General features: G+C 48.7%; 1 protein-coding gene across 4 annotated transcripts; it reads right to left on the minus strand.

The window, feature by feature from the left end:
* Positions 1 to 131: 131 nt before the first annotated feature.
* Pka-c3 (Protein kinase, cAMP-dependent, catalytic subunit 3) lies at positions 132 to 17,708 on the minus strand. 4 transcript variants are annotated; one of them, XM_078182590.1, is made up of 8 exons: positions 14,820 to 15,365; positions 14,638 to 14,716; positions 14,413 to 14,528; positions 7,641 to 14,325; positions 2,759 to 2,921; positions 2,050 to 2,313; positions 1,307 to 1,637; positions 132 to 805 (listed from the first exon to the last, which is right to left on the minus strand). In XM_078182590.1, the coding sequence occupies exons 4-8, from the start codon at positions 7,729 to 7,731 to the stop codon at positions 659 to 661; spliced, it is 996 nt and encodes a 331-aa protein (XP_078038716.1). In that variant the 5' UTR covers positions 7,732 to 14,325; positions 14,413 to 14,528; positions 14,638 to 14,716; positions 14,820 to 15,365; the 3' UTR covers positions 132 to 658. The 4 variants fall into 4 exon arrangements, with proteins under 4 accessions (XP_078038716.1, XP_078038717.1, XP_078038715.1 ...); XM_078182591.1 differs by lacking the exons at positions 14,638 to 14,716; positions 14,820 to 15,365 and adding an exon at positions 17,029 to 17,133; XM_078182589.1 differs by lacking the exons at positions 7,641 to 14,325; positions 14,413 to 14,528; positions 14,638 to 14,716; positions 14,820 to 15,365 and adding an exon at positions 17,029 to 17,708.
* Positions 17,709 to 22,078: the final 4,370 nt, after the last annotated feature.

The following is a 22,078-nucleotide window of genomic DNA, read 5'->3' on the forward strand; positions in this document are numbered from 1 at the left end:
AACCGCGTCAGGTGTGCACCGGCAGAGATCTTATCGGCCGTTTACCGGTGCTGTACAGCAGAAAGGGTCATCGATTTTCTGGTGCACCGTGATTCAGTGTCGGCAACGGATACGGAATGTCAGGCTCGACATTTTGGAAAAAAGTGCACGGTTTAATTATTAACAATCTGTATCACATGTACACGTTTGTAACAATGCTAGACACGCGTGTCTTACAAAATTATATTATACATATTTATATTTATATGTATATATTTATAAATTTGTGTATTTGTTAACACTCTCTGTCGCTTAAGCATTAGCAAAGAATCGATCACGTGTCAAACGTCTCCGTCGAGATAGAACCCTGTTCTGTCCTCCTATACGTCACGCTTCTGCATCAACGTTTATTTACAGTGTCTCAACAATTAGAAAGAAAAAACAACGGGGGGGGGGGAGGCGGGTGTCTACGCTACGCACCACGTACAAATAAATAACGCAGGACGAAATACAAAAAGACTATGTACAAATTAGAACGTAGAGAGCCGATCAGCGCGACCGCCATTTTGCAGAGGCTGCCGTTCACGTTCTCGACGTGCCCGAGATCCACAGCGTTTTCAACAGGTAGGCTCGCGTTTTCGAAATTATTATCCGCGTTACGAACTGATCGACTCCGGCCTCAGAAATCTTGAAACAGCGCTAATTGGTCCGGTGGTAATGGAGGCTGCGACCGCCAATCGGTTTCTGGGTAGTCGTCGAAACAGCTTGGATCGCCCGGGGCCTTTACTCGGGGTCTTATCGGGGGGTTCAGGGCCCTTTGTGGTACCTGTTGACATTATCGATTCCAATTAAAACATTACACTTCGTTGGAAATGCGATAAAATTTTAAACTCCGCGCTAAAATCTCTGGATTGTTGTTTATGGACAATCATGGTTAACGATCACTTTTCTAACGTAATACTGGCTTCAAAATAGCTTTAATGATACTGATACATTTATTCGATAATAGTTTTGTAAATAAAAAATTGTAGCTCGGTATCAGCTAATTAAAAGTTTTACCTCCTGGTGAATTAAATGCATAAACATGCGCATAAACGGCTCCAAGCGAGGGAAACAAGAAACCGATGTAAAAAAAGGAACGCGCGTGCGAATAAATTATTTCGTGCTGAGAAAACGAAACTGAGCTACTTAATAATTAAAAATTCTAGTCAATATTCTGAACTTCCGTTGACTCGTCATCTTATGAATTAAATATTTCCCCCACAGCATGCGGCAACCGAATAAATTACAATGAACCTGTTCAATCGCTACAAAACTGATCAATTACCAATGGCCACTCGACCAGCTTGAACCACCGATGCCTTTTCACATCGTCAGCCCCCTGTCTCATGTTCCCCAGCCTTTTGGTCCTGTCGGCGACGAGAAGCTTCTTGATAAGGTCCTTGGCAATCGGGTCCATGTGCTTCGGCCACTCTATCCTGCCGCTCAATATTTTCTCGTAGATACCGAACGGATTGTCATCGAAAAATGGCGGGAAACCAGCCAGCATCTCGTAGATGAGGACGCCTAGCGCCCACCAATCCACAGCCTTGTTGTGTCCTTTGCTCTGGATGATTTCCGGGGCCAAGTACTCGGGCGTTCCGCACAGCGTCCACGTTCTGCAAACACAGTGATCCTTGAGAACAATTATCATCTTCTCCATCATAATGAGACGCGATACTCGCTTATCATTCACGGTTATCGGCACTCCCTCCGTGCAATTAAATACTAGCGCGGCGACTAAACGATGGAACGATACGTTCGAACGCGACATTTCCGAGCAGATACGATCGACGTGTCCTCAGCATTATTATTTCACGAATGAATGCGCCTATCTGCATGGTGTGCATTCCGTTTCGAATGCCAAGGTGAACGGTGCCGGGTTGAAGAAAATATTATTCGCTGCGACACCGTTATTGTCTCGTCGTGTCGCAATAATACCAACAATGGTAATTTCAGCTTGTAGCTGCTAGCGCGAACGATAGATAACGGTTCGGTCTATTATTAAGTCGAAGGTGAGATTCGTTCTACCTGTCGGTGAGCTTCTTCGAGAATCCGAAGTCGGTGATTTTTAGGTGGCCTTGGCTGTCCAGGAGGAGGTTCTCGGGCTTCAGATCCCGGTAAACGATGTGCTTGCTGTGAAGGTATTCCAAGGCGCAGACGATCTCGGCCGCGTAGAAACAGCTGGTGGGCCCAGAAAATCTGCCAGCTGCCCTCAGGTAGGAGAAAAGTTCGCCGCCGGCCACGAATTCCAGCAGCATGTACACTCTCGCCTCGTCCCTTCCGCTCCACAACCTGAAAACCAAATCGGACGCTCGCTAGCTGTTGTTTTATGGATCGCGAGCATCGGCGCGCGGCTCATGATTTTTTTCACGATAGAATCGGTCCGAAACGAAACGTTCAACGTCCCGAGACGCCACGATTTCTTCCCGGGGGTATCGACGCGATGGGAAACCGCGTCGACGTCGACGGGTTTCTCCACGACCCAACGGCTGCTAATTGGACGGTAAATGACGCAAATCGTTCGCAGGAGATCAACGGGTATCACTCTCGTCGTTTTTAGTTACGCTTTCTTTTCCACAATTTCTTCGGTCCGGCCGAGAAACGCGCCACTTTCTTAATTAGGCGTGCGTAGAACCGATACGTTTCCTCGCTGGTTCGCGGGGAAATCTTAACGATTTATTGTCAAGGAATGATTTTCTGCGGATTCCTCGGAGAAAGGAGGATAAGAGGCACCTACATGTTCACGATGAAGGGATGATTTACTTCTTTCAGTACTGTGATCTCGTTCCGGACGTGCTCCACTTGTTTCAGCCTGATCACGTCCACCATCGAGAGGATCTTCAGGGCCAACGGGGTGCCTTGGTGCCTGCATAGGACCACTCTGCCGAATGTACCGGTCCCTGAAAGGTGTAACGTTATTTATTTCATTATTCTAATTAAAAACAATTTAAACATTTACACTTTATCATATATTTTTTATTCTACCTTTCCAAAATCATCGTTCATATTCTTTTTGAATCGAATATAAAGTTTATATTATGGACAACTAATTGATACGTTGGCTGTAACATTTTCAAGGATTTCCGAACAAGATAAAAATTCCGTGTATTAATTATTAGATATAGGAGTCGCATAGATGTTGACTTCGTTCTTTGTTAATAATAATAAATTGATAATGATGTGATAGCGTTTTTAAATTCTTTAAACGCCTTTAATGTTTCATTTGATCTACTCATTTTCGCCATGAATGCACGAGGTCTACTTATAAATCTCATTCAGAACTCGATATCGTGCCACGTGAGGCGACAGTAGAAATTAGATCAGTAGCTGAGAACACGTTAGCAAAATAGAACTAATTAACCTCCGGCATGATAAACGATGCGATTCTGTAATTTATACAGTTGTTTTTCTGGTTACTAAGTAACAAAAGTGTTCATTTTTTAAGAGTGTGCAATATTTATAAGGCATCAGTGTTCGACGGACCCGTTAAACAATTGAAAGCGTTTTAGGCGGTAGGCGAAGCGCTAGCAAGCTATCAATATAGCACATCAAACATTAGAAAATACAAAACCAAATTTATTCAGCACGGTTATACCGTGTAAACGTAGTCACTTTTACGCCATTTCTCTTTCACGGATAAGAAAAACATTGGAAAAACGACAACAATTCTCGACCAAGCTGCGATCTTCTTTCCCCAGCGGTTGAACGAGGTGTATGGAACCTTCTCCCCTAAGCAGAGCTTATCATCGAATAAATAGACTGGATCGCGTAATTAACACGATCGAGAGCGACCCGGACCGATTACCAGTTGATATCCAAGGCTTCCGATCACGCAACGATCGTCTCCGCGACGAGTGAAGTGCAAATTGTTCCGGCGTGACGCGTCCGCGAGAAAAGGGGATACGCACGCGTGTCGCAGATCGCTCGGCGGGATCTTTAATTATGGGCGCTCTCTCCACCGGCACGATCTCTGCCCGCTCTGTTTAATGCACTTTTCCCACGAACGCAGGTGACTCTCGGGGGGCCGGCCCGGTCCCTGCTCGTCGTACCGCGACCAATTAAGGGGACCGCGGGTCCGCGTTCGGCGCCGCGCCGCGCCGCGCCGCCCGAATTAACCGGCAAATTGCTCCGGTTGCGACGCGTTTAATCAGGGAAGCGACACGTCGTCGTCGACGGTCTCCGTCGCTCGCAGAGTCCCCGGCATTATGATTCTCGGCAGAAATTGGCAGCGGCCGGATCGGGAGGGAAATCGCGCGCGCCAGCGTCGCTCGACGCTTCCCAGACGATCGGGGAACAGGTGTCAATGATAAAACCGACCAGGAGCCGTTTCCTGGCTGAAATTGTTTTAAAACCGTTCCGCCGCTCGGCCGAAATTTGCGTAATTGCTGCAACCGACTTCGTTTACGAGCTCCTCAAGGTCCCGCGAGACGTCGCCGCCGCCGCTGTGGTAGCAACGATTTCTCCCCTGTTTTTAACGGTATCATTATCGTTAAACTGTCGCGACGCGGCCATTCTTTCGAAACGCCGCAGGAAACGGTAATTCCAAGAAATTCTTCGACCACTTTTTAATTGGTGATAATTGCCGGACCGTCGACGACGATTTTTGACGGATTAAGATCTCCCGGTATATCCGGCCGTCCCGCAAATTCGACACGTTTCCCACGGAATTCGGAATGAACGCGAATTAATTGCGAAGGTCGTGAATGATCTCACTTTAGTCTTATGAACAATGCTTTCGTTATGATGATGCCTAATAATCGAGAGTATTAAGCATGACTACGATCTTAAAATGTTTACGTAAACGCACTTCGATGAATTTTTGCAGAACATGTGGGCAGATTCCAGCGTGACAATTTCACAGTCTGTCGAAACGAAGAAGGAATTAAGTCGGAGAAGATTAAGACGTTCATCCGATATAGGTAGTTCATTCATCCCTTCTTTGCTCGAATTTCGTGCATGCAGGCCAGACCGCTTCCGACCTTTTCTCCACGCTCGGACACACGAGAGGATTTTGGTGAGCATCCAAGACTTGTTTTACGTCTCGCAGAACGCTGGCAGCGCACATCTGTCCTGATCGATCTCCGCTACCGTGCTGTTTTACGATCGGAATCAAGCTAAGCGCGATCGTCGTAAACGGAACGATAAAGGACCGACGTTCGCCGTCGAGAGATTTATTTTGCCATCGCCCGAGAGCGCCGATTATTCGCCGATTAACGGGAGCTTGGATCGTGTCGGAGCTCGCGCGGAAATCGGGACGCCGCCGAAAACATCGGGGAGACCCGTTAATAACTCTTCTGGTCCCGTCCCGTTTCTTTCTCTCGTTCGGCGTTCGACGTGGCGACGTCGACGTTCGACGGCGCTCGCTGCGTCAACGTTTGCATTCCCATCGGTGCCGGTCATATAAATAATTATTTCGCAAGGGGCCTTGGAATGTTTGAAAAACCACCAACGGAACACCTGCAGTTTACTGATCGAGAGTCTCGTGTAACTCTGACTTAACGAGCAGTTAAATATACACTCGGTGGCCTCTCACTCTCCAGTGGCCCACTTCCCCGCTTCGAGGGTAGTTCGCCTCTCGGCTCGTCTCTCTGACATTTTCCTCGGGCGAGGAGATCACGCCGTGGGAAACGTTAATTCCACCGAATTAACGTCCTCTCTCTGGCACGATCGAGAAGCACTACCAACTTTGACCAGTTCGCAATCCGTAACCGTCTGACCCATTTTATTTTCCGCGATTGTGCATTGAGTCCAACTTCGTTGTCACCGAACGGTAAAGCACTGCCAGATTTTCCGTTTTCCAATCGATTATTTCACGACAATCGCTTCTCAGTTTAATAAATAACGGGAGGTCACTTTAATTTTAGGTGGCTAAACGCGATTGGTTTAGCGATCGGATGTCTATGTTTGGATTCGAGAAAAAACTCGTTTAAGTTTAGGGTGGCACGATTCGGGGATATTTTTAGCAAGATTCTATTATAATCATAATCGTCTGGTAGCCGGTTTAAACTATTTATTTAATAAACAGTAAGAGAATTGATCTCAAAGAAGTGGGCTCAAAAATAGGCGAGAGAAAATCGATCAGTAACCGTGAAATCGTTGAAAGCATTTCAGGGATCAATATTCGCAATGTGTTTAGGTCCATAGGAACTCATAAAGGGTATTCATGTCCGTAATATTTTCACATGAACACGACGAAAGGGAGAACGATAATACGCGCTACTGAATTCCCTTTCAGGGTTTGCGCCAGTTAATTCGTTCGACTCGAAAACAATTTCTAAAACAATTAAACCTGTGCGGCTACTATTTTGCACCAGACTGTCTAATTAACTTTTCCTTGAAAATCATCGTGACCCATATACGCGTCGCTTGTCAATGCGCCCATCCTCCGGCGAGAAAGTCTCTGAATAATCGTAATCCTGGGCGAAATTTAATCGACTGTTGTTTATAATGAATCCTCCCACTTGTGGATCGTCGATCACATCGATCTCCGCGGTAAAACCAATCGAGATAAGAAAAATAAATATTCCCGATGCTACGATCGCGAAGCTGCATGACACAGCCTAATGACAAATACTAGACTGATCACTGTTATCTTAATAATTCTTGGTAGTGCCGCGTGTTGAACTATAATGATCTCTTCTATGGATAATCAAATCGAACACGAACGGTTCTCAAGCTTCGATCTTTGACTCCTTGTATTGCAATATTGAGACAGACGTACGATGAGGTTCTCAAACAGAATCTAATAAATATGAGCATCGATCATTTATTTGAAAATTTTAATAAAATCCTATAACACTGTAACAATTAATGTAACGTAGACATAGAATAAGTATAAGTTGTATCTTTCTTGTAGGTAATCGTTGACAATAACGAATTTCGAAACATCACCGGTATGACAGAAGACATGGCACGCATGGAGTTCGAATGTCATATCAATTTCGTAAATGCAAATAGACATCTAAGTGACATTTTCAGAGCAGGGTTATCCACGAAGAATACTAAGAGGACCACGCGATGGTTAATGTACGCAGTGAATGCAGTACCTAGATGGAAACATGTTACTTTTCTTGTTGTAAGTCAGTAACGACGACGACTTCCTGATCAACCGTAGGCAAGAGTTTAAGACTTCGTATTTATTCTGAAAATATAATTTGATGCAATAGAGTGGAGCTCTGTTTATATAAATTTCATTTATTAACTCTGTTAACTAGATTCTAGCAGTGTCTGGATAACTGAACCCTATCGGTTAACTGATCTCCTATTAATTGTTCTAAAAACTATAGTCAGTGATGGGAGACAGATGTCCTATTAATGAACCACCTGACTATGCGATCCAACTTGTCTCCCGATTGCTTAACGTAAATACAGTTTCACTGTAATGTTGAAAAAAATCACTGCAATGTCTGTGACATTTTCAATAGAACGTGAACGGTTCGTAGCAGAAAACATGGTGGCTGGTGAACCAGCTGTCTCTACACAAGGGTTATCCGCGAGAAACGGTAAGCTTATTGGTCGAAAACGGCTGAAGACCGTACAAGGGTAAACGCGTGCAGCGAATAGAAAGTCGGGTCATCGAACATGGAGAATCGGCAGTAATCCAGCTGGAGGGTGCTCACCTATGGTCTTGATGATCTCGAGATCGTCGACGTCGTAACGCGTCGAGTCCTCCTGCGATCCCTCCTCGTCGGACGTGGTGTCTCCCGACATAGTTTACGAAGAGCACTGGCGAAGAGCGGAGCGGACAGCCGCGGGCGCGCGCGCGGAGAAAGTTTCTGATTTATTTCCCTCGGCCCGCCGAGACACGTGGAAAGAAAGGAAGGCCCCGGTTCAACGATCCACTCGCGGTTGTATTCTTAGCCCGTGTACCGGCGGGACGACCTCATATCTGGCTGCTCGCGACCTTTCCGACGCGTCCCGTCCGTTTCGTACGGTTGGTCCGCGGGCGGACCTGGTTCCCGAGCCGAGCCCGCGCCAAGATAGAACCGGAAGTGGCCGCGAAAACCCCGGTGACCCGGTCCGCCGTCGAACTGGAACACTCTCCTCGGCTCTTCCGGGGTGCGGCGTGGCTAACTACGCGATGTGGCAACGACAGGCACGTCCGTCGTGCCCGACCGCGCTGTCGACGACCCTCCTCTCTCTCTCTCTCTCTCTCTCTCTCTCTCTCTGTGTACACCGACCGGCGGAAACGTGTGCGTGGATTTCACAAGTGTCATTCGATGCGTGCAGCCGGGAACGATGCAGGCGGCGGCGAGCTTTCCTGCTTTCCACGGCGAACAACGTGCCCGGTATTCGAGCCGCTGTTTGTTGATCTAGATCGGAGCGCACGTGCTGCGCCGTGTAACGTGTCTTCGGACCGGCGATTATGCAGCATCGCAGCCGGTCATCCTCGATGCAGATCGCGGAATAAGGAGACCGCCGGGTATCCTGCCTTTTAAGGCGCACTACGCGCTTCCTGGCCAGCTGCCGCTCGACGGATACCTCGATCGATCGGCACTGTCGCGACAACAACTACCGACGCCGGAGGATCGCAGGAGAACTCGTCTCGATCGCGCCGGTTCGGGTGTCCTGGATCTGCGATGATCCTGGTGTCCTCTGTCACATGATCTCTCGTGCGGTTGGGTTCGAATGCCAAGCAGAACTAAACTGGTCACCGAGGGGTCTCAAAAGGCTCTCTATCCTTCTCTCGTCCCCTCCTCTCTTTCCCTTGACCCCTCCATCCCTTTTCACCGCGGTTTCACTCCCACCTAACGATGTCTCTCGCGCTCTCCTCCTCCTCCTCTCTCTCTCTCTATATCTCTCTTTCTCTCTCTCCCGCTCTCGACTCTCTCGGATCCGCGTTTCACCGCGCCTCGCTTCCTCGCGAGACCGAGGAGAACTCTGACCGAGCGTGTAACTCGAGGTCCCGAGCTACGAGCGACCGGGAGTGATTTATAGCGCGGCGATCGCGGAAGATTCGCGCGTACCTCTCGCAGATTTAAAAATACGGGGAACCGTCGTCGGCGACGTCGCGCGGCGTCGGTAACCCGTCAGACAACCGTCCGAAGGCTGCTCGTGATTCGCCCTCGGCCCCGAATTCGATTTCGTGAATCAGCGAGGCGATGACGCCGCCCGCAATTTTTACACCCGCTCGCGATGGCTTGTGGGTGTGGATCGCTTTAACTCGATCGAGACGCGGGGGTCGCGCGAGAGATCGCTCCGCCGTGGGAGAGACACGCGCGCGCGCGCGCGCACGCACACACATGGCCCTCGCCTGCCAACAACAGAAATAGTGATGATTCGCGGAACCCGCGGGAGGATTAGAACCCGACCCGTCTAATTCCCGTAGCGAGGAAAACCGAGTCAGCGGCCGGTCGCCGACGGGAGCCGCGAAGTGGTCGAGGATCATCGGCGGATCCGTCGAAATTCAGAGTATTTTTGTATCTGGCCCCCGTCCAGATGCATTTCCCTGTCGACGAACGACGCCGTGATGGGCACACACCTATCGGACACCGGCTCCAGCCTCCTGATCTTTCTGTCCTCCTAGACCTTTCGTTCGAATCGTTCGTTCCTGGTAGAGCTTACTAATTCACTCGAGCACATTTTCTCATTGGATCGTCTGTTTCAGTTCTAGGAAGAGAGACGATACCCCCTTGGTATTCTCATTCGTACAGGATAGTTCAATGTTACAAAATAGTCTTCAAAAACTTACTACTTAATTCACTGTCTCTCCATCATTCAAAATAATACATAATCTCTTCTTGTCATTGCAAAGCTATGTATAAATGAATTAAGTTAAATTATATTTGTTATTACCTTGTGAATTACATTTCTTAAACCTCTTTATTCATGTAGACCCAATCTGGTCATTGTCATAAAGCCAGACAGGGATCTTTATGCAAAATCGAATCCATCTCGATCGGAATAAACAGAACCCGATTAAAAGCATATTTTCCATGACAAAAATTCGAGAAAGCTGTAAATAATATAGTAGCATTGTTAAACTCTTCAGCTGTTTTCATTATTCCTGATCGTAGTTGCCTATTTTCCTCATAAATGCATAAACTCCGCTGTCTATTAATAACTTTAACAAGCCAGACGTGATGTGGCAGTATCTATAAGTCGATGCCTGTTCATCAGTCTTCGAAAATTCTGTTTCATAATATAGGAGAGCATAGCTCAAACTCCAGATGAAATATTCCGAGAAAGAAAAATACTTGCAGAGTTGTTGAACAATAACAATTCTGTGGTATACGAGCTATAGAATAAAAACGATATCAGTGTCGTTTAAATTCTGTTAAATAAAATCATATCAACGATAAATCCGACAAGATGAACGATTGAAAAGAAAAAAACAGGATGTCGATCGTTTCGTCTTCATACGAATTGAACGATCATTGTTAACGTTATCCCGCGGAGATTTAATACGTGTCCGGCACGCACGATCTCTAATTCTTCCTTTTCAGCGTCGATTTAAACGGTCGGGGTCGTCATCTTCTCGATCTTGGACCGTGTCGTGGAACCTTGATGCTGGACCCGGGATCTTGTATTTCGCTTTGCGAATATCGTGCAACAGCTATAAATAACGATGATGCTCGTACTTTAATATTTACGTTTCTAATAATAATGGCACCAGCGCGCGGACCGTATTATCGGCAGCCCCGCGGGTGATCGCGATCGCCCGCTCGTCAATCCGTTCCGTTTCCCCGATTATTATTTCGATTAAATCGTGACTGGTCCGTGAGACAATCGGCTCCGTTCGACGTAATCGACAACAACGGCATTATTGTGTACAGGGGGGGGGACACGTCGTTCGACTCGGTCCCGTCTTCGCAGCGGTCGGTCATTAGCAGCCAAAATGAAAATAATAGCTTCCGGCAAGCCGTTTCGTACACACGACCGTTGCCAAGATCGAAACTCGAAAGTTACGTAGAGACACAACTGGACGCGGTTCCTGAAATTTGGCTGTTTTCTTTGCGATCGGGCCGCCTATCGTTTCGGATAAGGTCACGCGTACCACGATCGTTCCGTCTCCAATAAACAATCCGCGGCGACGTTAACGATTCCTACGTAATCGTTTCAGGGAACGCTCGAACAAATGTCGTAGTTCGTATAAAATATAAAGCTCGCCTAGCATCGATCATAAATTAAATAAATGTTTGGAAACGCTTACTAACGACACAGTAAAAGACCCGCTGTCTAATTTTAACGCGTCAACCGCTGAAATACAAAGCCAAAAGTGCTCGAAAAATCTAAGTAATTGCATTAAAGGTACAGTATGTTGGAATTTATCACAGCGAATGGTATTTTGACAATTGAAACGCGAAACGGTGTGTTGCCAGAACTATGAATTTTTAAATGTGGAACAAGATCGGTGTCGCCCGTACGCGACCGACAGGGAGCCGAACATGTTGACAGAGCTCCAATGAAAAATCGTCGATGGGCGAGCGTCACAAGTTCGCGCGACGTGTTTTCGATTTGGTCGCGTGAAAGTCGCAATTTCTCGGAGCGTTCCACTTTTTGCGCCTGAAAATAGTTACTTCGTTCCGGCCAGCCTTTATTTCCGCGGCGGACGCTACCCGCGTGGTCGTAATTCGTCATAAAGTTAATCGGCGGTAAGAGACAGCGGCGGAGCATGGTTAATGAGACGGTCGTAACGGCTCGAATAAATAAAGATCTACGTTGCCACGGCTTACGGTCGCCCGTGGCCCGCTCGATCCTTTTCCACTGTCCGATCCCCGCTGCCTGCCCCCCCCCCCCGGTCCTTTTCTACTGGTCCGATCTTTACTGGCCGCGGCGCGGGGCGAAGTGGTCGCGGCCATATTTCAGTCGGACCGATTCAGCGCGATATTCTTTTTTCGTTTCGCGCCAGACGCGCCCGACACACGTAATACCCTGTCCACTCGGAAGTCGTTGATATATTTACCGAGGCGGCCTCCGATTTCGCTCGGTACGTCAATATTTATCCGTTTCGAGATTAAGTCTAGAAAGAGTCGGGGTGGGGGGCAACGGGCCTCGCGACCACAGCCACGGCTTGGAAATATCAAAATTCTAAATATTACGTGGCTCTCCCCTGGCGTGAAGTTTGTCCCCCAAAAAAATTATTTATCGCAGTTTGTACGGTATTGGCGTTGAAACATCGCTCTCGGTTTTCTATAGATATTATTACGCGAAAAAAAAACCCACCGAAAATAGATCGTTACGCGCAACAGCTAATTTTTCTTTCCGTCTCTCGCGCGGTACCGTTTCTTTCGCGGCTGCGACGCCCGGAACTGTTTATTTTAAAATTAGATATCCATGCTCATCGAATATAACAGCTGACAGGGACTATTTCATTTCAACTCGCAACGAGTCTATTCCGCGATGTACTGCTACCGATCGCGATAACTGACCGCAATCGTTTGAGATTAACGATTGCGACGAGACAGTAAAAGTGTCTAGGAACTGCAGCGTTATACTTTTAATTTCTTAGAATTCCTAGATAACAGTACGCTCGACAATCGTGCCGTCAATTTATATCGTATCGATTCAAGCTTGTGGATGGAGAGACTGATAAACAAGATTTTCTACCAATCAAGGACTGATAAGAGCATCACCGTGTTTTCTTCAGTAAAGCCGGTTGCAATGTCATTCAAAGTTGGCAGGAAATCTCTATTAAAAACTTTTAGATCTCAATTAGATCGTGTTCAATCTTCGAGTGCTTAAAATTGCAGTGAACTTGACCGAGTAAAACCGATCGAATCGCGTATCGAATTCCGCCTAATGTCCCTTTAGAATCGCGAGAGAGCAATCAGCGCTGCTATCGAAACAAGGTCAGCGCGACGGAGACTCGGAGTCTCCGGCCCCGAAGAAGCGAGATTGTCGCATAATTTGTGCAAAATGGCCGTGCCTCTTGTCTCCAGGCGGTGAGGAGTAATACGGTAGCGGGACGAATAATACCCCGCTGTCTCGGCATTGACACTGACGGAAGAGCGTACAATTTGCCCTCGGAGAAACATGGCTCGGCCGTCAAGGACGGTCCGCGTCGAGGAAGCTGCAAGTTCGAATGACGTCCGCGGTCGCCCACGGCTTCTGGATGCGTATCAAGCGCGCCGTTTCAAACGCCGGACGCGTTTCGGGGGTCCATCGCGTCTCTGGACGCGATTGTTATTTTCAGCCGTGCGATCCACGCGAGCGCGCGATTTCCTAATCCGTGGATCGTTCCATCGAATCGTTGTGTGCCGGTGAAAGGCCACGGCAAATGACTCGTTAACACGCCGCGCGTGACAAAATGCTCGCCGCGAAAGGAACGCTCGCTCTGTCTTTCTTCCAAGCGGATAAAAGGGTGAAGGATTCATCTGCCTTTCTCCATTGTTATGTTACAGACGCGACGCGTTACTCACCTGACCAGAAAGATAGCTCTCGTGATTCATAAAACTCCTGACTATCCTGCAGGCATGGGCGGTGCCCTGCGTGTGTGCGTGTGCGTGTCTGTGTGTGTGGGTCGCACACGTGCTCGGAAGCGGATAGGCGCAAACAGACGATGAATAGTTAATTTCGATCATTGCCGGCTGATATCGTTTCGCGATTAAACGCCGCGCGTTCGATTTTCCCATCGCCGTTGGACAGGCCGTTCGCAATCCCATGCAATATTTATGACACCGCTGACAAACCAGAGAACCGCTAGTTCGCGGAATTCTGCATCCCGCGTTTCCCAGCGTCCTTTATACTACGTTCGTGGGAGCAGCGACACGAAATTAAAATTCTGTTGCAACTTATGTGCTTCCAACGGTCCACGTATTTTCAATTTTTGCGGCGCCCCTGGGAACTATTTTAGAAAGCGTTCTCGCGGCACAGGCGCTTTGGAGTCTGTATAACGAAGGTTCTTTGCAAGAAAGTTACTTTAGAACGTCGAAGAAATGCAACAAGCACTGCACCTTGAACTATCTACGGTAAATAGCGTAACATTGTGTTACACTGCGAACTGCCCTATCTGTTCGCATCGGCGTTGCCCAGCAAGAGAACGACTGTTAAAAAAGTTCCAGGGTCTCGAACAGAACTTATCAAGAAGTTCCACGACTCTTTTTCGATCCCGCGGTTCGAGCGGATCTCGCGGGAACGCGATTGCCGAGCAAGTCATCAGCCTTGTCATTTGCGGGTCGCGGTTTACACGCAACGGAAAATGCACGGTTTAGGTGCGTGCCGAGGCTCGGTTCCCATGGAACGCGATATTTTCAAGTTCCCGAGCGGTCCCACGGCGACTTCCGGTTCCCCGGTGTGTGCGGGCTCGCTTCCGGTTACGGCGACATTTTCCGTCGTGGTGGATAATGCCGGTCGCCGTCGAGACTGCAAAAAGATAATCGTCGTTCACTATCGACTGTACGAGCCGGCATAGGAGAGAACAGGAACAGTTACGTTCCCGTGGTTACGTACCTAGGCGACCCGCCGCGGGAAGCCTTTTCCATCGGCGTAATTTTCGCTTGTTTCCTTCGGCTTATCCCGTGCTCGGCCAATTACGCCGGTCGGCAACAATGGCGGAGAGCCGTACCCTGCGAAAAAAAAGCACGGCGGAATGTAACGGACACCCGAAACACCGACGCTCGCTCCTCGGGGCCGGCCTTGATCCTTTTACACGTGAAATATGGCGCAGGTGTTTACCTGGACGGTCAGGATGCAACCAGGCCTGTCCGTCCGTCGTGCGCAAGCCAACTTGAAACCGGAAGCGTCGCTTTCTGCCCTGCTGGTCACGAACAATGAGATCGAGAGATTCCTGGGAGGACGCGAGCACGATCAAACGGTGAGGTGCTTTATCGACACCGAGGATCGAAAATATTATTTACCCGGGGGTCAAAGATCCGTCCGTGGAAGTCCCCCGATTCTGTTTCTTTCCTATTTGTCCACGACACGTCGTCCGATCTCCGGCTAAGTAAACGTTAGGGACAACTGTACCGTATAAATGTCAGTTCGCGTCCCGCTGACTAATTATAGAATGGAAAAAGCACGATATCCATTGAAAAATAGTTGCTGGACTAACGCCAGTGTGACGCGGATAACACCGACGCCATCTTGATCGCTCGTACATGGACGCGAGTGTTAAACAATTTCGTATTCTTAGCTCCTTTGTGTGTTTTATTCGCAGACGTGAAACACTTGCAATGGTAACTGCGAAATTTCGAATCAGCTAGCTAAACATTTTTGCATTCGATGCTTTTCGCGACAAGATTGCACCGCAAGTATTTCGATGAGCGATCCATTGTCTTTTAAAAATTTATAGAGGATATTTTCGAATCCTCTGAAGGCTCAATATGAATATAAAATAACTGCGTTTTACTGTTTTATGGTGTCGAGTGGCGACTACTCTTTTGTCCTGAACGCGTAAAGTCAGTTCAGCGACGACCGAAAACGCGCAGCGGGCAGGTGGCTGGACTCGCCAGCATATTACCGTATCAATTATTCCAAGGGGAGATACGGTGACATAGACGTTTCATGTTAAACCGTGCCCTCGCCTGCATCGACCAGATAAGCAACCCCAAGTTCAAGTTAGAAAATCAGTGGGAATAGGCGATGGCTGATTTATTGGCCGCCCGCTTACTCGCCGCTAACGGAAACGCCGCGATCATGTTCCTCCAGTCACGATATGGAGAAACAAGTTTTATTAGAAGCGTCGTTCCACGCGTTACCCCCATGGCTGGATGCGTGCGCGTATGTAAATTAGAGAGCGGCGTGGTATATTGTTTAATGCCTTCGGCGGGCAGGCAGCGATACATTGACACCGACATTTCCGGCCGTTCATGCTTGACCACGCGATCGATACACGCCGCGCGGCCGGCCGGGACACAATCGAGAAAATCTTTTCACGGCCACTGTCGTCACGTGGTCCGAGCACGGACAGCAACAGGTGTGATGCAACAGGTAATCAAACGTCGGGCATTATCATGAGCCGACGGTATTTTGCGACTACGCCGAACGATACGCCGCGATCCACTAAAACTGTCCAACATTTATGGCCAGAATAAGTGGAAGCATTAACATTGAACCTATAAAGTCGCAAGCGTATTACCTTGTACGAACATCCAGATCACTTTCGTTCAGATTTCTCGCAGAAGAGAGTTTATAATTTTAACGATATGGAAATAACGAATTTGTGACCGGTTGGTTTGTCCGGCATGGAAGATTTAGGGTTAATGTATAGTAGAAACTCGATTCTCGAAGAGTGTCATGAATGTTCGGATGATAGAGCTGTTAGTTATAATGTCAGGCTTAATCTTCATTGATTTGTATACTTAGACGATTTGCATACGAGCTGTCTCGTGTTAAACTCATTAAACGTGAAACGAATTTGGATAATTCTGATATTAGAAAATAGTCGTTATTCTACTCTATTAACATAACGATTAGACCGCAGAGTATTACGAAGAATAAAGGTTATCTGCCACGCTCGTAAAAGCAAGTGTAAATTATGCAGATTTTGCAATGAGATTATCGTGTTCAATATGCATTTCATACTTATGGCTTAATATTTTTCAATATTTTTAATTGTAATTTTCAATATTAAAGGTGTGTAATATTTTCACTATTTCGTAGTTGCTCTACTCATTTTCAGTGTAAATGCAGAAACTCTGCAGTCAGATCATGATCACAAGCGCTGTCTAAATAGCTGCGACTTCGTAGAAGACGTATGTCCCATGTTCAAGTGATTAATTTCGTCTGAATCCACTAAAATGACCAACACACCAAAGGCAGACTGAAGATACCAATTACCTAACAATCTACGTTTACAAAGGTGTTTTAGGTTTAAGTAACTAACGAGCCCCATCAAAACCGTGTCAAAAGTTCAGAGTCTACGGTCAAATGAACTCAGCCATCACCCGGCGAAGACAATTGCATGCATCCTCCCTAATCTGTGCGCGCCTAAGCCCGCGCTAATGGGGTGACGAGCGGGAACAGGTTGTGAACGGATTCCCCGGCGTTTCCGAGTTTCCGGGGGCGACAATAAGGGGAAGAATGCACTTACCTGGCCGCCGCGTGCGACAGGTGTTGCGTAGTTACCTTCGTAGCTGCGTCGCGAATCGATCCGAGGGCCCGTCGCAGCCTTTTTCACCGACACTTTCTTCTCCAGGTTTCGTTTCCGGTTGGGTATACGGTCTTCTCTCTCTCTTTCTATTTTTCTCTCTGTCTTCTCTTCGTTCTCCGCCTCTCCTCTTCCCGGACGGACATTTTGCCCGACAAACGCGGCAGGGCCGTTGTCCCTCGTCGTCGCGGCTCCTGCGTGCATCCTCGGCGCGGGAAGGTCGTGCTGTTGCCAGGCCGAGGGGACTTTGCCACGTGCACCGTTCGCGTCGTTCGCGAGAAATCAAGCATGAACATAAACGTTATCGCGAAAAAGCTGCCGGGCTTTTTGCCCGGCCATCGGGCGCTTTTGCCACGCGGCGGCCCCGCTGATTCACCATCCCGTGTCATTCGCCGGAATGCGCCACGTTGGTCCCTGACAATGCCCTAACGATCCGCTCGTTCCCGGGTTACGCGGCCTCGTTGCGCGATCGTTGAGTAATTCGTGTGGCCGGCCGCGCGACTCGTTTTCGTTTCAGGGAAATCGCTGTTAGAGGAGGTCTAATAAAACGTTTAATCGGCCGACCGGACGTTATGCGTTCGCGCGGAACACGATAAAGACTTTGCGCGATGCGCCGCGAAGCTTCTACTTTATGTTCGACTTGCTTGGAACTCGTACCGGAGATAAATCGCGTTTCGTGCCGCGCGGGTCTCCGTGAATTATGGAGGCGTGCTACGCGGATCTAATTGCGCTGCCCGGAGAAATCGTTTCTGCTTGTCGATTCGTAATTGTCGCTGGACAATGATTTCATCGAACAGATGCGAATCGAGTACAAGCTGCAATCGAAATTAGATCTCGAGAAGAATGTTTAACACCTTGTCGTACTCTGACGTGTTTCATCCGCGACCGAGACTTTTAGTATCAACTTGTTAAGGTAAATTAGTCTGTTCTTTGAAGTCGTAATCAAATCCGCGCGTCATCGATATTGACGAACTCGGGTATAAATGCAGGCGCACGGTAAATACAAATTTTCTCGTTCCTCCAAGAAGTTATTACAGTCGAAAAAGTTCTAATCATCGTAACCGTGAAGCTAATGGCACGGTGGCGGGAGGTCGAAGTATTTTGTTACGAAAGTGAAACAGTCGGTTTTCTGCACGGTTTTCGAACGAAACCGTGGCACGTCACCGGCAGAAGGTTAACACGCTCATTGTCTCCGTTTAAACGTTCACTTTTCTCAATTATCCTCACTTTCCCATTGTGTCATTGACTAATACCATCCTATTTATCGTATCAGTTTCGCACAGTTCGCAGGGAACGTTACTCAACAGGTACTGATTGCGGCTGCGGCGCATCATGCTACGAGACAGTGGACGCGTTAATGTACGTAACAGAGGAATAATGAAAGAGTACTGTAAGAGTACGGAACGAGCGAAACGAGATTGGCACAACATTCTATTTCTGAGAAGCGACGTAAAAACCGCGTACGGATTGACACGAGGAGCGAACGAGGGTCAAACAAAGCTCTTCCCTCCTCGAACAGTAAATACCTGGGCGAATTACCTTTCACCGCAAGTGGTCCGAACACTCTCCGAGTTTACGTACGTGCAGAATCGGTCGAACGTTCGCGGGGCCTGGCGCACAGGGACTTATGATTGCGGTTGATGCTCCGCCAGCGTGATTTCCGGAATCGGCAAGGGTTCTGCAACGGCGGATCGCGTCGATCACGCCAGCACCTCCGACCTTTGGGCGAGCGTTTCGTGTTTCTAGACCGGCCGGCGGAACCTCCGATCGGGTTCCCAGACCAAACCCAGACCCGCGAGACGACGGGTTCGATCTCGTTGCACGGCCGGACGCTGTGTATGACACGGGAGCTCCACGGGTCCGTCACTAAAGTCCCCCGTGAATTCTTCCAGTGCCATTTACAGAATCCAAGCCCGAATCGATCCGGATCGTTCGCGGGTGCCGACGCCGCCAGCGCGTCGTTCGCGTTCGACAAGCGGGAAGTCAACGGCCGGTTATACAATGTCATAGTTAGCGCCCCGGCCATCGGAACCGCGGACCGTGTCCAGCTATAAATCAGGCCCGGCTGAAAAACCCGCGGCACTTCGCGAATACCTCTCGCGCGTATGCAAGAACCCGACGAAAAGAAGGAGATTCCACGAAGATAATTCATGACTTGGGTATGTCGACGGTTTCTTCCCAGTTTCTTGCTGTTTCGTCACGGAACGACGATCCTTCCCGGAAGCCGTGGCCGCTGGATCTGCCACGATTTGCTCCCCGATCGTTCTCCACGGCTGTCCTTCGATTCCACCGATTTCCCACCGTTCCACCGGCCCTCTCTCTTCCTCTCTCTCTCTCTCTCTCTCTCTCTTTCTCTGCTTCTCTCCCTCCTCCGACTCGGCACAGATTTTTCGATCTGCTTGAGCACCGTTCGGGGAACTCCCATTGGTCCAAATTGAACAGGTACCCCCGCGTTTTCTCGAACCAGATCTCCACATTTTCATCTAGGCTCTTACCCCGCCGATTCTGCTCGCTCCACGGATTCGTAATCACGATTTCCCACGGTTTGCGCCTCGGGCAGAGCCACCCGATAGCGCACTGTCATTGCGCTAAACAATCGATTACGTCACGGTTCAGGGGTTCATTGAAAAACTCATTACTTCGCTCGATCCGCTCGGCTTTTGTTCCCTTTCCCTCGAAATTCTTCGTCTTCTTCTTCGTTTTCTCTTTTTCAGTCTTCGTTTTCTTCGGCTTCCGTTCGTTTCGTTTCTCGGTTTGGTTTGACGGCGAAAACCGAGAGAATTCGATCAGAAAACTGCTGAATGCCGATTTGTTCTAAAGGCGAGGAAAGAGAGAGAGCGAGAGAGAGAGAGAGAGAGAGAGGTCTGGTATGCAAGGGAACCAGGCGAGCGCGTTTTCCCGTCTGGTTCTCACGATTCGAATCTTCTCAGCGCGCGCGTATATACCTGCGATTCTTCAACCGACTATCTGCAAGTCTCCCGGAGTTGAGTTCTCAAGCCGCTCTTCCGGTCATGCTATCATTCCGGTTCTCACGCCTTATTCGAAACATCGGGACACGGCCGGCATGGAAGCAACACCGGCCCCCCCTTCTTCCCCCAGGACAATGTCGTTCGGTTTCACGGGCTTACGGCGAGCCGAGGTAATTATTGCACGCGCGAGGCGTGAATCGGGCCCTGAGCGGTCTCTAACGCCGCGCGTGTCACGGTCCGGATTATCTTTATTGGCTAAAGGCGACGCTATCATTCACGAAACCGGCGAGGAACACCCGCGAAGTGTGTCGCCCGTTATCAACTTTTCACGCGGTTTCCACAGTGTTTTACGAGTTCGCCGAAGCGGGATCGGCCGATTCGAACGCGTCCGGAAAAAGAGATTTATCGCGTTGTATATTCACCGGTTGACACATTTTACGAGGTGTTCCCGTAAAGCAATTACGAAAACGGTCGGCCATTATTGCATCGGCAATTACGGGCGAGTCCTTTCGGTAGCCGCCCCGGGTCCTCGACGATTTCGGCGGTCTTAATTGTTTCGTGGCGTGCAGCGACGGGCAGTCCAGTGCAAGACGCCGCAGCAGACAAAACCTGGAGGTTTCTCGAGCGAGACGCCGTTTATAACGAAGATTAGCTCCCGGTTGACTGAAAGCAAATAAGGAAAAGCTATAATAAATACGTGTTCGAAACTGGTTATACGCCGGAGTCGTGTAGAAAACCGTCGGTTTCACTTCGTACCCCTGCGCATCGACCTGTTCCCAGGAGGATCGAGGCTTTCCGTTCATCCGTGCTGGAAAAGTTTTCAGGCTACGTGAGTTTCTACTCGGCCAGGCTGTCCTGTCTTTGCCTGCAGGAAAATCCGTCGGATGCGGCCAACTTTTACGATCCCCGTTCGATATTGTGAATTACGTTGGATCGCGAAGCCGATAGCGATCGAGGGCACTGGGGACAGTTATTTCAGTTCACAGTCAAATTAATTAGTAAGAATAACTTCTCGTGTTTAAACTGCGGATCTTTGTGCAACTTATTTAATCGAACATATTAACACCGTCCTTAGATATATTCGAATTCATTAGTTTGGCTTCCTCTCACTCTTATTTTTCTGCGAATACCTCCAGCTTTACTTTCCATCGCGTGCACTTGTTTACTTTGCTTTGTCATCTTTTTGTATTACCGCGCTACCGTCACCGGAAGGATTTTCGTTGCACATAGTACGCGCAGTAATAATTTGTAATGGAAAATTTATTTTCGTCAATTAGATAAATTTCTAAAGAATCAATAAATCGAAATTCTGCCGGTCAAAGGTTCGCATTTCCATTTTCACCGCGAATCCGTAGAATTCGCAATCTACCCGTGACGCACGGTGGCTCGAATTAAACGCTGGTTTGAAGTGGACTATTAGCATCGAGTGTGTATACCATTGGAATATTGAAACTTGTGGAAAACAGCACCGCGTTTCCCGGATGACGTGACGGTAAATGGGTGAACCGCGTCGATCACAGATTCCTGGGGATCGTTGGTTCGCGATTCGCCGCGCGTTCCTGCACGTTTCCCGATAGACGCTCGAATCGAATCGATGGCACGTGATTCCGATGAAAAACCACCGGCTGGCGGCGTCGTCGTCCATGCAACAATCCGCGGCACCGTCGTGTAGCGTTAGCGTGCCGCCCGCTCCGTCACGCGTCCTGTTTATCGTGAGTCGCGCGCGCATTACGCACGCTCCATTCCGTTTCTTTTACTGACCTTCGTTAAAACTGCAGCGTTTCTTGCCGGTAGTTATTTTCCGCGTGCAACACCATTGCGTAACGCTTGCGAAACTCGCGGCGGACACGGGGATTTCGGACGGCGATCCGATCCGAACCCGATACCGACAACGACGATGCAACAACAGAGCCACCCGGCCGCTCTGTTCCGCGATCCAACGCCAGGACGCGATCGTTTTCCGCGAGCCCGCGAGGCGTTTCTGCGAGAAACGAGCAACAGACCGGGCAGAGACCGTCGTTCCCACCACGTCGGGCTCGTCTATCTTATCGAAGCATTA

This window comes from Augochlora pura, chromosome 6 (assembly GCF_028453695.1).
Source record: "Augochlora pura isolate Apur16 chromosome 6, APUR_v2.2.1, whole genome shotgun sequence".
Taxonomy (NCBI): domain Eukaryota; kingdom Metazoa; phylum Arthropoda; class Insecta; order Hymenoptera; family Halictidae; genus Augochlora; species Augochlora pura.

Bases quoted from the DNA above. Each gene is read 5' to 3' on its own strand.
- Pka-c3 (XM_078182589.1), bottom strand. From the start codon at position 17,254: ATGCACGCAGGAGCCGCGACGACGAGGGACAACGGCCCTGCCGCGTTT. The intron at 2,314-2,758 runs GTAGGTGCCTCT...TTTGGTTTTCAG, and splicing joins CATCCCTTCATCGTGAACAT to GTTGTGGAGCGGAAGGGACG. The intron at 1,638-2,049 runs GTAGAACGAATC...CTGTGTTTGCAG, and splicing joins TCGAAGAAGCTCACCGACAG to AACGTGGACGCTGTGCGGAA.